This window comes from Heptranchias perlo, chromosome 4 (assembly GCF_035084215.1).
Source record: "Heptranchias perlo isolate sHepPer1 chromosome 4, sHepPer1.hap1, whole genome shotgun sequence".
NCBI classification, from domain to species: Eukaryota; Metazoa; Chordata; class Chondrichthyes; order Hexanchiformes; family Hexanchidae; genus Heptranchias; species Heptranchias perlo.
The window spans coordinates 68,943,476-68,960,814 of record NC_090328.1 but is presented as its reverse complement, the minus strand read 5'-3'; the positions used below and the strand labels follow the sequence as shown (position 1 = coordinate 68,960,814).

Below are 17,339 nucleotides of genomic sequence, written 5' to 3'. Positions count from 1 at the left end.
TTGTCTTACCTCACTGATATTTTTCCAATTAAAATATTCTGTTATGCTGTTGGACACGATTGGCTGAAGAGCTGTCTCTGGGGGTGGAAATCTGTAGTGCTAATTGATTTCAGCTGCCTATAGTCTTCAACAATACCATAAATGGGCAAAAGAAAGGAATATTAATTAATGTTACAAAGTACTTGAGGAAAGAGTCTCCTATTTTTAAACTAACAAAATAAATAATTTTCCGAATGTGCAATTTTTAGGTTAGCAGATGAAATGTTAGCCCTTGGATTTCTGCATTTGAATAAACCCATCATTTCTTCTGTAGCACTCAGGTAATTGACCTGATATGTTACTGTATATATGCAATGACTGTACTCCAGAGCGATATATTAACAAAGCCCACCCTAGAAGTGCACAGGAGGTTGATTAGCATTTGAAAGACAAGATAGATTAATGTGTCCCATGGGACCCTGATCATGAGAATTCCTCCTCCTCTCATGATATCAATGAAAATGGTGGTCAAAACTTTGGTATGCAACACGTGAGCTTTGGACCTTTAAGAAAATGTGCTCGTTGTAACCAATAACCCGAGGTTCCTTGAGCTGATTATCATTGTGTCTGTACATTTGAAAGGGTCTTCACGAAAAATATCTTGCTGAACTTCTTCATTAGCTCAGAAACACACAACATAAAGATGTGAACTGTGGCAAAATGCATCAGCCAATCACTTTTATCTGATGTCAGTGTGATTAAAAACAAATCATGACTCTTCTCGTTTTTCCTCTGCCCAAAGGAGAAAAAATAAAAGGCTTGGCAAAGATCTTTTTGGAATAAAATGCTCTTTAATATTCCAGTGCAACACTTTTTTTTCATTTTATCATTCACAGATAGCTTACTTGGGCTTCCTGATGCTGTTTACCTACACAGTGTTGGTGAAAATGGAACCCCTGCCCAGTGTCCAAGAATGGATTGTCATCATCTACATTTTCACTACAGCGGTGGAGAAAGCCAGAGAGGTGAACAGGGACCAGAGTATTTTCTCCTAGTTTCTAAGAAGAAATCATGTAGCAGACTTTATACAGCATTAACAGAATCATGTTTTAATTAAAAAGTAGAGCCTATACTGAAGAACAATTAGAATAGTGATAGCTAGCCCAATGGCCTAGTGAGTAAAAGCATTGCCCAGTGTAATACCAGGTCATACAGAGGAAAGTTTCAGATTTGATCCCTAGTCAGTGCTGAGCTAGTTGATCTCAGCTGGGGCATCATTTGGGACACAACAATTGGCCTCAGCACCCTGGGCTAGAGAAGAGAAAAATTAACAAGGGTTCTGAATCCTGATTGTTCTCTAGTGTCTCCTGTTAGAAAGTGCAAATGGATGTTAGGAGGATAGAACAAGGCCATGATGCCCTTCATAATTGAAGAGGTTTCTGATTGAATATTAAGAAATAATTTTTAGATTGAACTTGCAGGCCTGTCGAAGTGGAGTCATATCTGTAACTCTTGTTCTGTCAGTCTCATATTTGTACTTGACTGTCTTTATTTCAGACTCTTGGAGGGTAATTTTAACCCCAAAGAATGGGTGGGTTGGGGGCGGGTGGGAGGTAAAAATCAGAGTTTTTTGAGGTGGGACTCCAACCCGGCTCCAACGTGCCCACTTTCAGGTTTAACCCAGGCACACACATCCAAAAGCTGGAAATCCCGTCCCTACTTTATGCTGGCAGTGGGTTGTTAAAGGGGCAATGTACCTCATTGAATTAGTTGAGGCACTTAATTTTTTGTGGATTCTAAAGCTGAAACAAATTTAAGCTGAATGGCGTGGGTTCCCCGTCGCTTCTGATTCTCGTCAGGTGAAAGCAGGCGAGAAGGGCCGGATCTATGAGGTGAGTGCCTTTATTGCACTGCTTGTGGGCCCGGAGGAGCAGGAGTGCTTCATCCAGGCCCAACAAGCTCACTTTGTGCAATTGGACCCCGGCGATCAGTTGACCCACCCCCCCCCCACTGCCCGATGGTAGACCCCCCCTAATGGTAGACCCCCCACCGATGGCAGATCCCCGATGGTAGACACACCCCCTATCTCCGACTCTTCATCCGACTGTCGATCTGATCACCTCCCACCCTTGATCTTTTCCAAGGCCTCCCTACCGATATCGTCCACGGCCCTGATCTCTCCCTTCCCCCATCCTTCCTCTCCAACTCGCGGTTCTTTTCCTCTCAACAGGCAGCCAGCCTGTCGAGAGGAAAACCCAGAAGCAAAAATAATTACCTTCAATTGAGTTGTGACTGCAGATTGCGATGCACTCACTTGAATTCCAAGTTCCCCATGCAAACATCTAACCACCTGCTGGGTTCCCAGCTCCGTGTAAAAATCATGCCCTTGACCTCTGCTTCAACATACAGCAATCAGCAAATATTTTAATTTAAACACATTCAAAAAGGACTAAAGTGCTGGTTGAGTACAGTTCCCGTGTTGTTACTAGTTACCGTCATGACAAATGTGTTTTACTGCAACACAGAAAGAAATATTCTCCTCTTCCAGTTTTGCATTGTAGTGTAGAATGAAGGAGGGCAGAAAGACTGACTTATTCTGTGTTTTAGCGCTGCCAACTTAATCCTACAATTTTAAGGTGACACCATTTTCAGGTATGTTTAAGTATGTTTTAAACTTGTTTACATCTGATTCTATTGGACCAAGTGCCTAAAAGTTTACCTTTTGTTTGTTTCTGTAAATCCTTTTAAATAGAATCATAAAATTATAGAATGATGTAGCACAGAAGGAGGCCATTTGGCCCATTGTGTCTGTGCTGGCTCTTTGAAAGAGCTATCAATTAGTCCCATTCCTTTGAACTTTCCCCATAGCCCTGCAAATTTTTCCTTTTGAAGTATAAAAATTCAATTCCCTTTTGAAAGTTACTTTTGAATCTGCTTTCACTATCCTTTCAGGCAGTGCATTCCAGATCATTACAACTCACTGAGTTTAAAAAAAAATGCCTCCTCTTCTCACCCGTGGCTTTTTTATCAATTATCTTAAATCTGTGTCTGGTTACCGATCCTCCTGCCAGTGGAAACAGTTTCTCCCTATATCTTAACCCCTCATAATTTTGATCACCTCTATTAAATCTCCCCTTAACCTTCTTTGCTCTAAGGAGAACAACGCAGCTTCTCTAGTCTTTCCACGTAACTAAATTCTCTCATCCCTGGTTCCATTTTGGATCTCCTTTGCACCCTCTCCAAGGCCTTGACATCACTGCTAAAGTGTGGTGTCCAGAATTGGATACAATGGGCCCGATATTAGCACCCGCTATCGGGTGCGTTCCTGGCGGGGGGGCTCTGAAAATCGGGGAATCCCGGAGCGGGTCGGGAGCCCGGCTCCAACCCGCCCAATTCCGGGTTCCCCACAGACGCGCTGATGTGCGCGTGCAGCCCCCGCATGTGGGACTCCCGCAGGCAATTAAAGCCGGCGGGGTGCCACTTAACAGTATTTATTGTGGTATTTCAGGTCGTTAACAGACCTGATTAAGGGAATATTTCAGGAGGGGTGGGATTTTACAAACAACTGGGACTGTTTCCCGTACTGGGGGAAACACTCCCAGTTGAAATGGACGTGTTGCAGCCATCAGTCTGTGGCAGCTGCAAAGGTCCATTTGACTGATGGGGGGGGGGGAGACCCTCACTCATTGCAGGAGGCCACTCTGTCACTTTGGACAAAGTTTGGCCTCCACCACCCTCCTCCTAACAATAAAATTCACCAACTTGCACACTTACCCCGGGGTCCAGAGACATGTACCTACCTTGCGGACCCCCTCAGATGTACATTTTCTGGATGGGAGCCGCCGTAGCTGCAGTCATGACCTACTCGGAGGGCAAACAGCATCACCAGCCTCGCCGGCCACGCCGTCCACCTCTGACACGTGGAGCTCCACAACACAGTGCTGTGACACATCCACCTACACAGCAGGAGGGAGGGCAACCGCAGAGAGAGAAGCTTCGCAGAGGGCACTACCCTCGCCACAGGGTCCACAGACCGAGGCTCAGCTTCCTGGTCCTCTCTGAGCAGCAGTGCACACGGAGGCTCAGAGTCACTCGACATGTAGTCGTGGACATCTGCAGCCTCCTTCATGCCGAGCTGCTCCCGGCTGGCCCGAGCACCATCTTCTTACCTGTCGCTGTCAAAGCCACCACTGCCCTCAACAACTTCTCCTCCGCATCCTTCCAGGGTGCCACCGGGGACATCGCCGATGTCTCTCAGTCGTCTGCACAAAAGAGCCCTGCAAATACACCTACACCCACTCTGCAGTGACGCAATGGGTGTCATCAGGTGTGGGTCTTCATTGTGATCCTCAGGAAAGGGCATTATTGCACAAACCAGACAAGATTCGCAAAGACGTGGCAGTAGTGGTGACAATATAATATGTGATGTGAGTTGGTCAGAAATTAAATATAAGTAAAAACTATGACAAACCCTCAAACACCCTTGTGCATCCCCTTCATGCTCACAACACGTTTGCCTTACGCTTCCTACTGCACATATGTGATGCATGCCCTGTGGCTGCAGCACAGGTAGTGGCAGGTTGAGTGAGGCTGACCGTGAAAGAGATGCATGAGAGGGTGAGTATGAGATAGATCCATGAGATTGTATGAGGATTGGGTTGAGTGGTAGTGGCGGGATGAGTACTGGCGAGGTGAGTAGGTGCAGGTAAGATGAGGATGAGGTTTGAGTGGGTGTGAGGGGTGATGTGACAGAGTAGTGTTGGCAGTGCAGAAGGAGATGTGGGGTGGGGGCGGTGATGTAGCAGACGGAGTGTAGGGGAATGAGTAAGTGTACTCACTTTGGCTGACCTACTTAGGTCATTGCAGCGCCTCCTGCACTGTATGCAGGTGGGCAGTATGTTGCTGGTGCAGGTGACCTCTGCCACCTTGAGCCAGGCCTTCCTGGTGGCAGAGGCAGGCCGCTTCCTCCCGTCCACCGGGGGGAAGATCGCTGTCCTCCCCCTCCTCCTCACTCCATCCAATGATACCTGGAGTGAGGCATCATTAAACTGGGAGCACCCTTCCCGCTGGGCTGCTCCATGCTGTACTTTTTCCTATTTGTTGCAGCATCTGTCAGTGGAGGACTGCCCCTTTAAATAGAGCTCCTCCAGCTGACAGATCTTACTGCGCATGCGCAGTCCGCCCGACGCGCAGCTCAGCAGTGGGGAACCCGGAAGACGAGGTAAGTGGATCCAATTAGGCTGCGATCGCGCGGGGGGCAGACTGATTTCACCAGGCGCGTTACCCACACGCCCAATAGCCCCCCCGCCGTGAACCCGCAGCCCTCCTAATATCGAGCCCAATACTCTAGCTGAGGTCTAACCAGTGGTTTATAATGGTTTAGCATAACTTCCTTGCTTTTGTACTTTATGCCTCTATTTATAACACTTTTTTAACAGCTATATCAACTTGTCCTGCCACCTTCAAAGATTTGTGTATGTGAACTCCCAGGTCTCTCTGTTCCTGCACCCCCCTTTAAAAGTTTATAATTTACTTTATATTGCCTCTCCTCATTTTTCCTTCCAAATGCATCACTTAGCCCTTCTCTGCATTAAATTTCATCTGCCATCTGTCTGCCCGTTTCACCAGTCTGCCTATGTCCTCCTGAAGCCTGCTACTATCATCCTCACTCTTTATTACAGTTCCAAACTTTGTGTCATCCGCAAACTTTGAAATTATGCCCTGCATATCCAGGTCATTAATATATATCAAAAAGAGCAGTGATCCTAATACCGACCCTTGGGGGACACCATTGTATACTTCCCTCCAGTCTGAAAAACAACCGTTCACTGCTATTTTGCTTTCTGTCTCACAGCCAATTTCATATCCATGCTGCCACTGCCCTTTTAGTCCTATGGGCTTCAATTATGCTAACAAATGCTCCCACTAACTTTTTTCTGCAGGGAGGAAATGGCCTTGGCAATTGTGCTGTGGAAGGACATTTATTCTCTGATGTCTTTCTGAGATCCTGGAATTTATACTCCAAGGCACACTGAAATAGGAATATTTGACTTTCCTAATGAATACAATGAGCAGAAGAATGCCCTGAGGTCAGTGGTCTGGTGCCAGTAGCTGTGTAGGAGATCAGGCCTGACACGTTTTGTTGATTCATAACTGGTGTTTTATGGACAGCCACACACAGATCTCTTCATGTAGATATTATCAGGTGCATGTGACAACCAAATGATGTAAAATTCTACACCTATATGCTGCTTATCACCTTTATCTTGCTTTGTGCTATTAAATTAGGAGTTGTTCATGATGTTTCCAGGGCAGATACGTGACCCGTTAATGCACCACATGACATTTACTCACTGAAGCTGCAAATGTTCTCCCAGGGCTTGTAGGAATGAAATCTCCTTGGTGTATTTGCAATTGAGTTAACACTAAGCCTCTGTTATACTAATGGACCAATTATACTGCGGTTTTTTTGTACATGTGATGCAGTTTTCCTATTACATCGACTCAAATGCGGCAGTACAGCCCCAACTTCCCTGATGTTTGCCATTTCAATTCTCTGTCGCACTCCCATTCTGACCTCTATGTCATTGGCCTTCTATACTGTTTCAGTGAAGCTCAACGTAAGCTCGAGCAACAACACCTCATTTTTCTATTAGGCACTTTGCAGCCTTCTGGCCTTAACACTGACTTGAATAACCACAGACATTGACTAAAACTCCCAATTTCTCTCTGGCAGTCAGTGCTAGTAATGCGGGACGGGTATGCCGGTGTTTCTGGGGATGGAGGAAGGGAGCAGTTTGATACTGGGGTGGGCTCTCCCCATCAGAACACTGCTGGTGGGATGGTCTGCGCCCTTGGTGTCGACCTACTTCTTCTTCCACCTGACTCTTGGGCCAATGGAACCTATATCCCTTTCTACCTATCCCCCTTTAGCTATTCACATGCTGTCTATGCCTTGTATATGTCTTTTATTTCGCTCATTAGGCCTCATTTTGTCTCTTGCTAAAATCATGGGGGTAACTTGAACCCCTATGAACAGGTGGGTTTGGGGGCAGGTGGGAGGTTAAAATAAGAGCTTTTTGGAGCGGGACCACATCCCGGCTCCAACTCGCCCACTTCTGGGTTTAACCCAGGCAGGTTTGGATGTGTGTGCAAAACAGACACCAGGAAATCCTGGCCCCATTTAAAGCTGGTGGGCCGATACTTGAGGTACATAATTCTTTGTGTATTGGAAAAATTAATTGAAATTATCCTTACCAGTTCGAGTTTCCCATCGCTTCCAATTCACGTCAGCCTCTGCAGGCCTTCCTGCCCGATGGCCAGCCAGCCTGTCAATCAGGCTGGCTGCCAGGCGCGAAGCCCGGAAATAAAATTTGTTGACCTCATTAAGGTTGCAATTGCAGATCGCGACCCACCAACTTATCTTCCAGGTTTCGCACCTGAAAATCTCCCTCCCCTCTCCCTTCCTGGCTCGAGTCAAAATCATGCCCCATGTCTGCCATTCAATCACCTCTTGTCCTTCACCTAAACGCTTCACAGGTCTTTCTATTTCTTTTCCTGCGTGTCTGTGCTTTTTCCCCTTCCCTCTTTGCCTTGTTGTGTTCCTTTTTAAATGTTGCTCATCTGTAATATCTCCTTGTCTTGAAAGAGGGCCAAGAGCTTGAGACGTTGACTGTTGTTTTTCCACAGATACTGCCTGACCTGCTGAGTGTTTTCAGCTTTTTTCTGTTTTTATTTTTGAATTTTCAGCTTCTGCAGTGTTTTGTTTTTTGTATAACAAGGGATTTGAATTATGGCAAGCAATATGAGACAACCTCAAGGAGGTAGCAGTATAAAAACTAAGAAATAAGTGTTCAGTTGAAATTGAATATCTGAGTAGTATAACCGTAACAGGTGCAAAGACAAGTTTTTAGACTTTGCACTTGCACTTTCTAGAGCTAACGTAGAGCTGAATTTCCTTTTAACTGTTCGTAAACTTTAAAAATAACCAGCATTAGGATACCAGTGAGTAGACCTCCGTTTGACTGACTAGACTGTAGCATGGAACCAACAATATAACTCTGAGCTGCAGGTGCTGTATTATTCTAAGTAATATTGGTCTTAAACCTGCACATGCAGAATAATGGAGCCATTAATCTAACTTTATCTACAAAAATAGTAAGTTCCAGTTAAAATCCATGTGTATTTTAAAGCCAAATAAAATGCATATAAATTTTGTGCCTTTGTTTACTGGATTTTTACAACCTTATTTATTTTTACATGGATTAAAATGAATCAAATTCACCCTGAAAACTAGATAGTAGTTTAAACCACACCAGAAAGACCAACTCTGCAATCTCATCTTCTAGTTTGATCTAAAACTGAAAACTTCACTGCTCCAAAATTCCTTTCTTCCACGAAAAAAGAAAAATCTGAGTCCAATCCCAGTAGATTTTGAAAAAGGTGCCTCTATAAACAAGCCACTAAAGACTATTAGTGTGGTGTGCCAAACAGTGATAGGATGACTGGTCATCTTGCAGTTGACCACAGAGTTCCCATTCCCCATGTTGTTGGCAGATAGAAATGCGAATCAGAGATGGGGTGCTGCATCATAGGGAGAGAAGGGAACTCGGAGGCTGTCAACCTCTGCTGTCTGAAACAGTTCCTAGTAGTCAATCATGACCATAAACAGCGACCTGAAATCATGTATACTTGCCCTTTAGGAACATAGGAACAGGAGTAGGCCATTCAGCCCCTCGTGCCTGCTCCGCCATTTGATAAGATCATGGCTGATCTGTGATCTAACTCCATATACCTGCCTTTGGCCCATATCCCTTAATACCTTTGGTTGCCAAAAAGCTATCTATCTCAGATTTAAATCTAGCATATGAGCTTTCAAATAGAGTAGCGCGCAATGAGAGGATACTTAAGTAGGGGGAGAAAATGAAACATAATATTGAGATGGGAGAAGGTAAAAATAAGTTACTCGATTTCCAATGGGTTGAATAACTTAACTGTTTTTAATTTAAAAAAGAAAATCTGCACTTCTCCACTCATCTCCATACCCCTCAAGTTATTATCAGCCACAGATTTATCCATAACTGCCAACAATCTCTGCAAAGGCATTGCTGTACAATTTCCAGCCTTTTCACGTAGTTACTGCGCAGTTTTGCATTAGTTTGTTTTGTTGCTGGTAACCTATATTTAATGGGAATACACAGCTTGTAAACTTCAACTGTGATTAATTGATCTGTTCACTGAATCAATTAGTCAGTACAGCTTAATTGGCACTGAGGGCCAATGAGTCCTTCAGAAAAGGAAACATCTCTTGTGATTAACTCCATCCTTGAACATCACTGTTGTTCAGACAAAGATTTTTAAGTGCTCGGATCCTAATACTGTCTATACAGTGATCTTTACAGTTATTAATGTATTCACAAAAGGTAAACACATCCTAAGTAAAAGCCCTGTTAGCCTGGAGAGCTTTTTAAATTAAAGAGATAACTTTTGCCTGCCCTACGTAATGTAAATTTGGTCATATTTCATGAGGTTTTTGATACATAGCCCTGACCTAAGGCCGTTTCTTTATTGTAACAGTTTAATTCCAAATAGACAGATGAGCTGTCTGAAAAGATTAGCTTTACATAGAATTACATAGAATATACAGCACAGAAACAGGTCCTTTGGCCCAACAGGTCCGTGCCAGTGTTTATGCTCCACATGAGCCTCCTCATCAACATATCCTTCTATTCCTTTCTCCCTCATGTGTTTATCTTGCTTCCCCTTAAAAGCATCTATGCTAGTCACCTCAACTACTCCTTGTGGTCGCAAGTTCCACATTCTAACCAATTTCTGGGTAAAGAAGTTTTTCCTGAATTCCCTATAGGATTTATTAGTGACTCTCTTATATTTATGGCCGCTAGTTCTGGTCTCCCCCACAAGTGGCAACACCTTCTCTACGTCTACCCTATCAAACCCTTTCATAATCTTAAAGATCTCTATCAGGTTACCCCTCAGCCTTCTCTTTTCTAGAGTAAAGTGCCCCAGCCTGTTCAGTCTTTCCTGATAGGTATAACCTCTCAGTTCTGGTATCTGGTATCGTCCTAGTAAATCTTTTGTGCAACTTCTCCAGTGCCTCTATACCTTTTTTATAATATGGAGACCAGAAGTGAGCTTTATTCAAAGGCAATATTGAAGCTGGCCAGATTTCATTTTCATTTTAACCTTTGTTGCACAGATCTTCATATCAGAGCCAGGAAAATTCAGCCGGAAAGTTAAGGTTTGGGTCCAAGAATACTGGAACTTCAATGATTCAGTGGCTATAGTCCTATTTGCTATTGGGTTTGGTTTACGTTGGACTGACCAGCCATTGCAGACAGCTGGAAGGATTATATACTCCCTGGACATTATATTTTGGTTTGCGAGGCTTCTGGACTTCTTTGCAGTTAATCAGCATGCAGGGCCGTACTTGACCATGATTGGGCGAATGGTAAGTATTTAAAATCTTCAGTGTACATTACCAGTTTAAAAATATGTTCTGTTTTCACTATTAAGTAGATACAATGCATGTATTAACATTTATTTCCAACAACTATTTTTCCCAGTTACATTAAAGCTCACATGGATCAGTTTGTAAATTTTTATTAGTATTGGTTAATTTTTCGTGTGTTAGACAGAACTCTGAGCTAATCACAACCTGATTAGATTGTCTGTGGTAGATTTTCATGTTGTGCAATAGTGTAAAATGGGTGCTGAGGAATTGGCAGATGTTTTACACCTTTCCCGATTTTTATTTCCATTGATTTCAATGCCGACTTGCTAGCATCGTTTTACAATATCGCACAAAATCAAAACGAACTGCCTGGGAGACAAGACCAAGTGAGGTCTTCAGGTGAAGGGAGTTTAGAGGCCAGGGGTTAATTGGACCAGGGTGGGCAGACATAGTTCAGTCCACATTTTATAATCAGACATCCAATTCTTACCTCTGTATACAATACTGTGAATTCATATTCATTATTTATAGTTAAACAGCAAAACTTATGCTAATTTTGTTGCAGCATAGGAGTTTCTCTGTAATACAAGCTGAGGAGCTGGGAGATGGAAAACTGAGGCACTACAGTGCCACTACTGGCAGGCGGGTGTAATTACAGTGTGATGTTTACATAGACAATGTTTATTACAAATGTGGGGCATAGGAATTTATAATGGGAAGGTTGACACAAAATTGTGACAAAAATAAGAACATAAGAACATAAGAAATAAGAGCAGGAGTAGGCCAATCGGCCCCTCGAGCCTGCTCCGCCATTCAATAAGATCATGGCTGATCTGATCCTAACCTCAAATTTAAATTCATGTCCAAATTCCTGCCCGCCCCCCATAATCCCTAATTCCCTTTACTTCTAGGAAACTGTCTATTTCTGTTTTAAATTTATTTAATGATGTAGCTTCCTGGGGCAGCAAATTCCACAGACCTACTACCCTCTGAGTGAAGAAGTTTCTCCTCATCTCAGGTTTGAAAGAGCAGCCCCTTATTCTAAGATTATGCCCCCTCGTTCTAGTTTCACCCATCCTTGGGAACAACCTCACCGCATCCACACGATCAAGCCCCTTCACAATCTTATATGTTTCAATAAGATCACCTCTCATTCTTCTGAACTCCAATGGGTAGAGTCCCAATCTACTCAACCTCTCCTCATATGTCCACCCCTTCATCCCCGGGATTAACTGAGTGAACCTTCTTTGTACTGCCTCGAGAGCAAGTATGTCTTTTCTTAAGTATGGACACCAAAACTGTATGCAGTATTCCAGGTGCGGTCTCACCAATACCTTTATATAACTGCAGCAATACCTCCCTGTTTTTATATTCTGTCCCGCTAGCAATAAAAGCCAACATTCCGTTGGCCTTCTTGATCACCTGCTGCACCTGCATACTAACTTTTTGATTTTCTTGCACTAGGACCCCCAGATCCCTTTGTACTGCAGCACTTTCCAGTTTCTTGCCATTAAGATAATAACTTGCTCTCTGATTTTTCCTGCCAAAGTGCGTAACCTCACATTTTCCAATATTGTATTGCATCTGCCAAATCTCCGCCCACTCACCCAGCCTGTCTATATCCCCTTGCAGGTTTTTTATGTCCTCCTCATTCTCTACTTTCCCTCCCATCTTTGTATCATCTGCAAACTTTGATATGTTACACTCGGTCCCCTCCTCCAAATCGTTAATATAGATTGTAAAGAGTTGGGGAGCCAGCACCGACCCCTGCGGAACACCATGGGCTACTGGTCCGAGAATGAACCGTTTATCCCAAATCTCTGCTTCCTGTTAGATAACCAATCCTCCACCCATGCCAGAATATTACCCCCAATCCAGTGATTCTTTATCTTGAGCAATAATCTTTTATGTAGTACCTTGCCAAATGCCTTCTGGAAGTCTAAATACACCACGTCCACTGGTTCCCCTTTATCCACCCTGTACGTTATGTCCTCAAAGAACTCAAGCAAATTTGTCAGACATGACTTCCCCTTCATAAAGCCATGATGACTTTGTCCTATTAAATTATGTTTATCCAAATGTTCCGCTACTGTCTCCTTAATAATAGACTCCAAAACTTTACCCACCACAGATGTTAGGCGAACTGTTCTATCATTTCCAGCCTTCTGCCTACTACCCTTTTTAAATAACGATGTTACATTAGCAGTTTTCCAATCTGCCGGGACCTTTGCCGAGTCCAGAGAATTTTGGAAAATTATTACCAAAGCATCCACAATCCCTACTGCCACTTCCCTCAAGACCCTAGGATGTAAGCCATCAGGTCCAGGGGATTTATCCGCCTTGAGTCCCATTAATTTACTGAGTACCAATTCCTTAGTGATTTTTAATCGTATTTAGCTCCTCCCCCCCCTAGAGCCCCCTGTTTGTCCAGTGTTGGGATATTCTTAGTGTCCTCTACCGTAAAGACTGAAACAAAATATTTGTTCAGCATTTTTGCCATCTCCATGTTTCCCACCATTAATTTCCTGGTCTCATCCTCTAAGGGACCTACGTTTGCCTTAGCCACCCTTTTTCTTTTTATATAACTATAGAAACTCTTGCTATCTGTTTTTATATTTTTTGCTAATTTATTTTCATAATCTATCTTCCCTTTCTTAATCAATCATTTAGTTACTTTTTGCTGTCTTTTGAAGACTTCCCAATCTTCTGTCCTCCCACTAAGTTTGGCTACCTTATATGTCCTTGTTTTTAGTCGGATACTATCCTTAATTTCTTTACTTAGCCACGGATGGCTGTCATTTCTTTTACACCCTTTTTTCCTCAGTGGAATATATTTTTTTTGAAAGTTGTAAAATAACTCCTTAAATGAACACCACTGCTCATGTACCGTCTTACCCTTTAATCTATTTTCCCAGTCCACTTTAATCAATTCCGCTCTCATACCATCATAGTCTCCTTTATTCAAGCTCAGTACACTTGTTTGAGAACCAACCTTCTCACCCTCTAATTGGATATGGAATGTAACCATGTTATGGTCACTCATTCCAAGGGGATCCTTAACTAGGACATTATTAATTAATCCTGGCTCATTACACAGGACCAGGTCCAAGGTTGCCTGCCCCCTTGTAGGATCAGTTACATACTGCTCAAGAAATCCATCCCTAATACACTCAATAAACTCTTCCTCAAGGCTGCCCTGCCCAATTTGATTTGTCCAGTTAATATGATAGTTAAAATCCCCCATAATTATAGCTGTTCCCTTATTACATGCCCCGACTATTTCCTGATTAATACTTCTTCCAGCAGAGTTGCAACTATTAGGAGGCCTATATACTACGCCCACTAGTGTTTTTTTCCCCTTATTATTCCTTATCTCTACCCAAACTGTTTCATTATCCTGATCCTTTGTCCCAATATCATTTCTCTGTGTTACAGTTGATTCCTTCCTTTATTAACATAGCCACCCCACCTTCCCTTCCTTCCTGCCTGTCCTTCCTGATTGTTAAATACCCTGGCATATTTAATTCCCAGTCGTTGTCACCCTGCAGCCATGTTTCTGTAATGGCCACAAGATCATACCCATACGTAGTTATTTGTGCCGTTAACTCGTCCATTTTGTTACGATTGCTACGTGCATTCAGATAAAGAACTTTCAAATATGTTTTGTGATACTTAGTTCCTGCTTTTTCCTTTTTTAACACTTTACCTTTTACTCCATACCTTCTGTCCCTTCCTGACACGCTTTCCTCTGTCTCCCTGCTCAGGTTCCCAACCCCCTGCCACAGCTTTGATGCTGGGTTAATCGCCTTATGCCTTCTAGTTTTTATTTTATCTGTCGTGCCTAAAGTACACTTTCTTTCCGCTGCTCTACGCTTTTCCCTTTCACTTGTTCTTGAACAACTGTTTGTACTATTTGTATTGTAGATTTCCTCTGGGTCTTCCCCTCTCTTGCTGCTCTCAACTTTATTCTCTTCTGACTCCCCGCTCAGGTTCCCATCCCCCTGCCACTCTAGTTTAAACCTTCCCCAACAGCACTAGCAAACACCCCCGCGAGGACATTGGTCCCAGTCCTGCTCGGGTGTAACCCGTCCCGCTTGTACAGGTCCCACCTTCCCCAGAACCGGTCCCAATGTCCCAGGAATCTAAATCCCTCCCTCCTACACCATCCCTGCAGCCACGCATTCATCCTGTCTATTCTCCTGTTCCTATACTCACTAGCACGTGGCACCGGTAGTAATCCTGAGATCACTACCTTTGAAGTCCTGCTTTTTAATTTATCTCCTAACTCCTTAAATTCACCTTGCAGGACCTCATCCCTTTTTTTTAACCTATGTCGTTGGTACCAATATGGACCACGACTACTGGCTGTTCACCCTCCCCCTCCAAAAATGCCCTGCAGCCGCTCCGTGACATCCTTGACCCTAGCACCAAGGAGGCAGCATACAATCCTGGAGTCACGTTTGCGGCCGCAGAAACGCCTATCTGTTCCCCTTACAATTAAATCCCCTATCACTATAGCCCTGCCACTCTTCTTCCTCCCCTCCTGTGCAGCAGAGCCACCCGTGGTGCCCGGAACCTGGCTCTTGCTGCTTTCCCCTGATAAGCCATCTCCCCCAACAGTATCTAAAGCAGAATATCTGTTTGAGAGGGAGATGGCCCCAGGGGACTCCTGCTCTACCTGCCTAGTCCTTTTACTCTGCCTGGCGGTCACCCATTTCCTTTCTGCCTGCGTAATCTTTACCTGCGGTGTGACCACCTCACTGAACGTGCTATCCACGATAGTCTCAGCATCGCGGATGCTCCACAGTGAATCCACCCGCAGCTCCAGCTCTGAAAGACGGTTAGCCAGTAGCTGCAGCTGGACACACTTCCTGCACACATGGTCGCCAGGGACACTGGTCGTGTCCATGACTTCCCACATAGTGCAGGAGGAGCATATCACGGGTGCGAGCTGTTCTGCCATGACTTGCCTTAGACTCTCAGACTCTCCTCCCACTCTAGGTCTCTCCTTTTATACTGTGCTCACCTCTCAGACTCTCCTGCCTCACCTGTGACATCGCACAGTAGTTGTCTCTTGTTGCAGGTCTGCTGCTGCTTTTATTCCCCAATCTCAGTCTTCTACTCTCAGGTCCACTGCCGCTCTGGGGGAAAAGTTAGGAAAAGCAAGGCAAAGCAGCACCTCCTTCCCCCAACTCCCACACGTACCAAACTCTCAGCAGTTCACACTGTGTTGTCCGCACACCGTGCTGTCGCACTGACAGGCCCCTGTATTTCTACAGTTGAGACTCAGATGAGTCAGGCCTGCCCCACCTTCAGGTACCAGTTTAATCTAGCTAACCAATTAACTTGCTACAGCAGCTCTCTCTGCTGAAGCCTGACAGAAACTTAAAAATTTAAACTTTAAAATTGAACTTAAACAGTTGATAGCAATTGAACTTAAACAGTTGAAAGCAATATGCACTAGATTTTAAAGAGATTAACCCTTAAACTCCCACACGTACCAAAATGTTACAATAGGAAGCAATGTTTTTAGTCAGGAAGCATACGCAAAGGTAAGACTTTTAATATATTATAGACTATGAAGGGCAGACTGGGGGCACAGGGCGTTAGCAAACTGTCCTTTTACCTCTGAGACCGTGGTTCGCATCAGGCTCCGAAAGATGTAGTGAGAGATTCCTTTCTCTGCCCATTATAAGGTCCTAAGTAAAATGAGCTTGGCTTGTCCTGAGATGTTTACTGTCTGTAAAGTAAAAGTTAATTGTAATGCAATAGTAGGTGTGCTTCTAATGTCAGGGGGTATGGCATATTGTTAGAGCACAGGGAGCTTTATGGTCTATCTAACCCATGTCATACTTCACTGTGGAAACTGTTATGATAGAGGAAGATTTGAACTTTGCTAATGTGAACTACCTTATGCAACCAAAACTAAAAGTAATAGCAATAATAAGATGCATGTCTAATAATTCAAGATGAAACTGTTCTTATTTGTAGTTTTGGGTACAAATTTCAGTGTCACCTTGTAGCTCCTGAATATTATGGGGGTACTTTTGTGAGGCTCCAGTCCTGGCACAAAGTCGCACTAGCAGCAAGCACAGGTTGGAAAATCAGGGCTACGGTGCTTGCCCCTAGTGAGGCTCCACACTGGGAGTGGAACCCCATAAGATTACCCCCGCATCTACAATCTACAAGTTCCTATACCAGATCTTGCAGAGGATTCTGCGGACATTGTGATCTTGGACCCCTAATTTCACACCACCGCGGATCCTAATTTGGAAACTGGCTCTTGAATATGTAACCATCTCCCTTTGAGACTGTGGACATTTTTCCTCAAATTAAAATAAGGATTCTTGCATATATTATGCAAATAACAGAGGGTTAGAGATGAATTGCATCTCTTGTTAGTTTTGGGCTTGTACTAACCTGAAAATTACTCCAGACTATGGACATGAATATGCAAATGATTCTATATATAGTTTAATTCCTGTAGCAAAATAAATGTATTTCCTTTCTTTTTAGACAGCAAACATGTTCTATATAGTGATTCTGATGGCAATTGTTCTCTTGAGCTTTGGGGTGTCAAGAAAGGCTATACTTTCTCCAGCAGAACAACCCTCCTGGCGCCTTGCTCGAGATATAGTGTTCCAGCCTTACTGGATGATATTTGGTGAAGTCTATGCTGGTGAAATTGATCGTACGTAATATTTACATTTACAAATGCAACATCTGATGTCCATAATATATGAGCTGGACTCTGGATTAGGATAATCTTTTGGCACAATATATACAAAGTCATAAATAACCCTATGCTACATTATAATGTAAAAAAGAAGTTTGTAATTTGTGCCAGTCATGTGATTGGGGTTGTGTTTTTGCTTGTGTCAAAAAAGCT

At 43.6% G+C, this 17,339-nt stretch overlaps 1 protein-coding gene across 5 annotated transcripts in view; it reads left to right on the top strand.

Annotated features, from left to right (window-relative positions):
- Positions 1 to 17,339, top strand: part of trpm6 (transient receptor potential cation channel, subfamily M, member 6) — a 149,864-nt gene that overhangs the window by 78,406 nt on the left and 54,119 nt on the right. For all 5 annotated transcript variants that reach the window (XM_067983082.1, XM_067983080.1, XM_067983083.1 and 2 more), the window contains 3 exons: positions 876 to 1,004; positions 10,196 to 10,447; positions 16,967 to 17,141. In XM_067983082.1, coding sequence (XP_067839183.1) covers positions 876 to 1,004; positions 10,196 to 10,447; positions 16,967 to 17,141 — 556 coding nt within the window. The remainder of the gene's footprint in view (positions 1 to 875; positions 1,005 to 10,195; positions 10,448 to 16,966; positions 17,142 to 17,339) is intronic.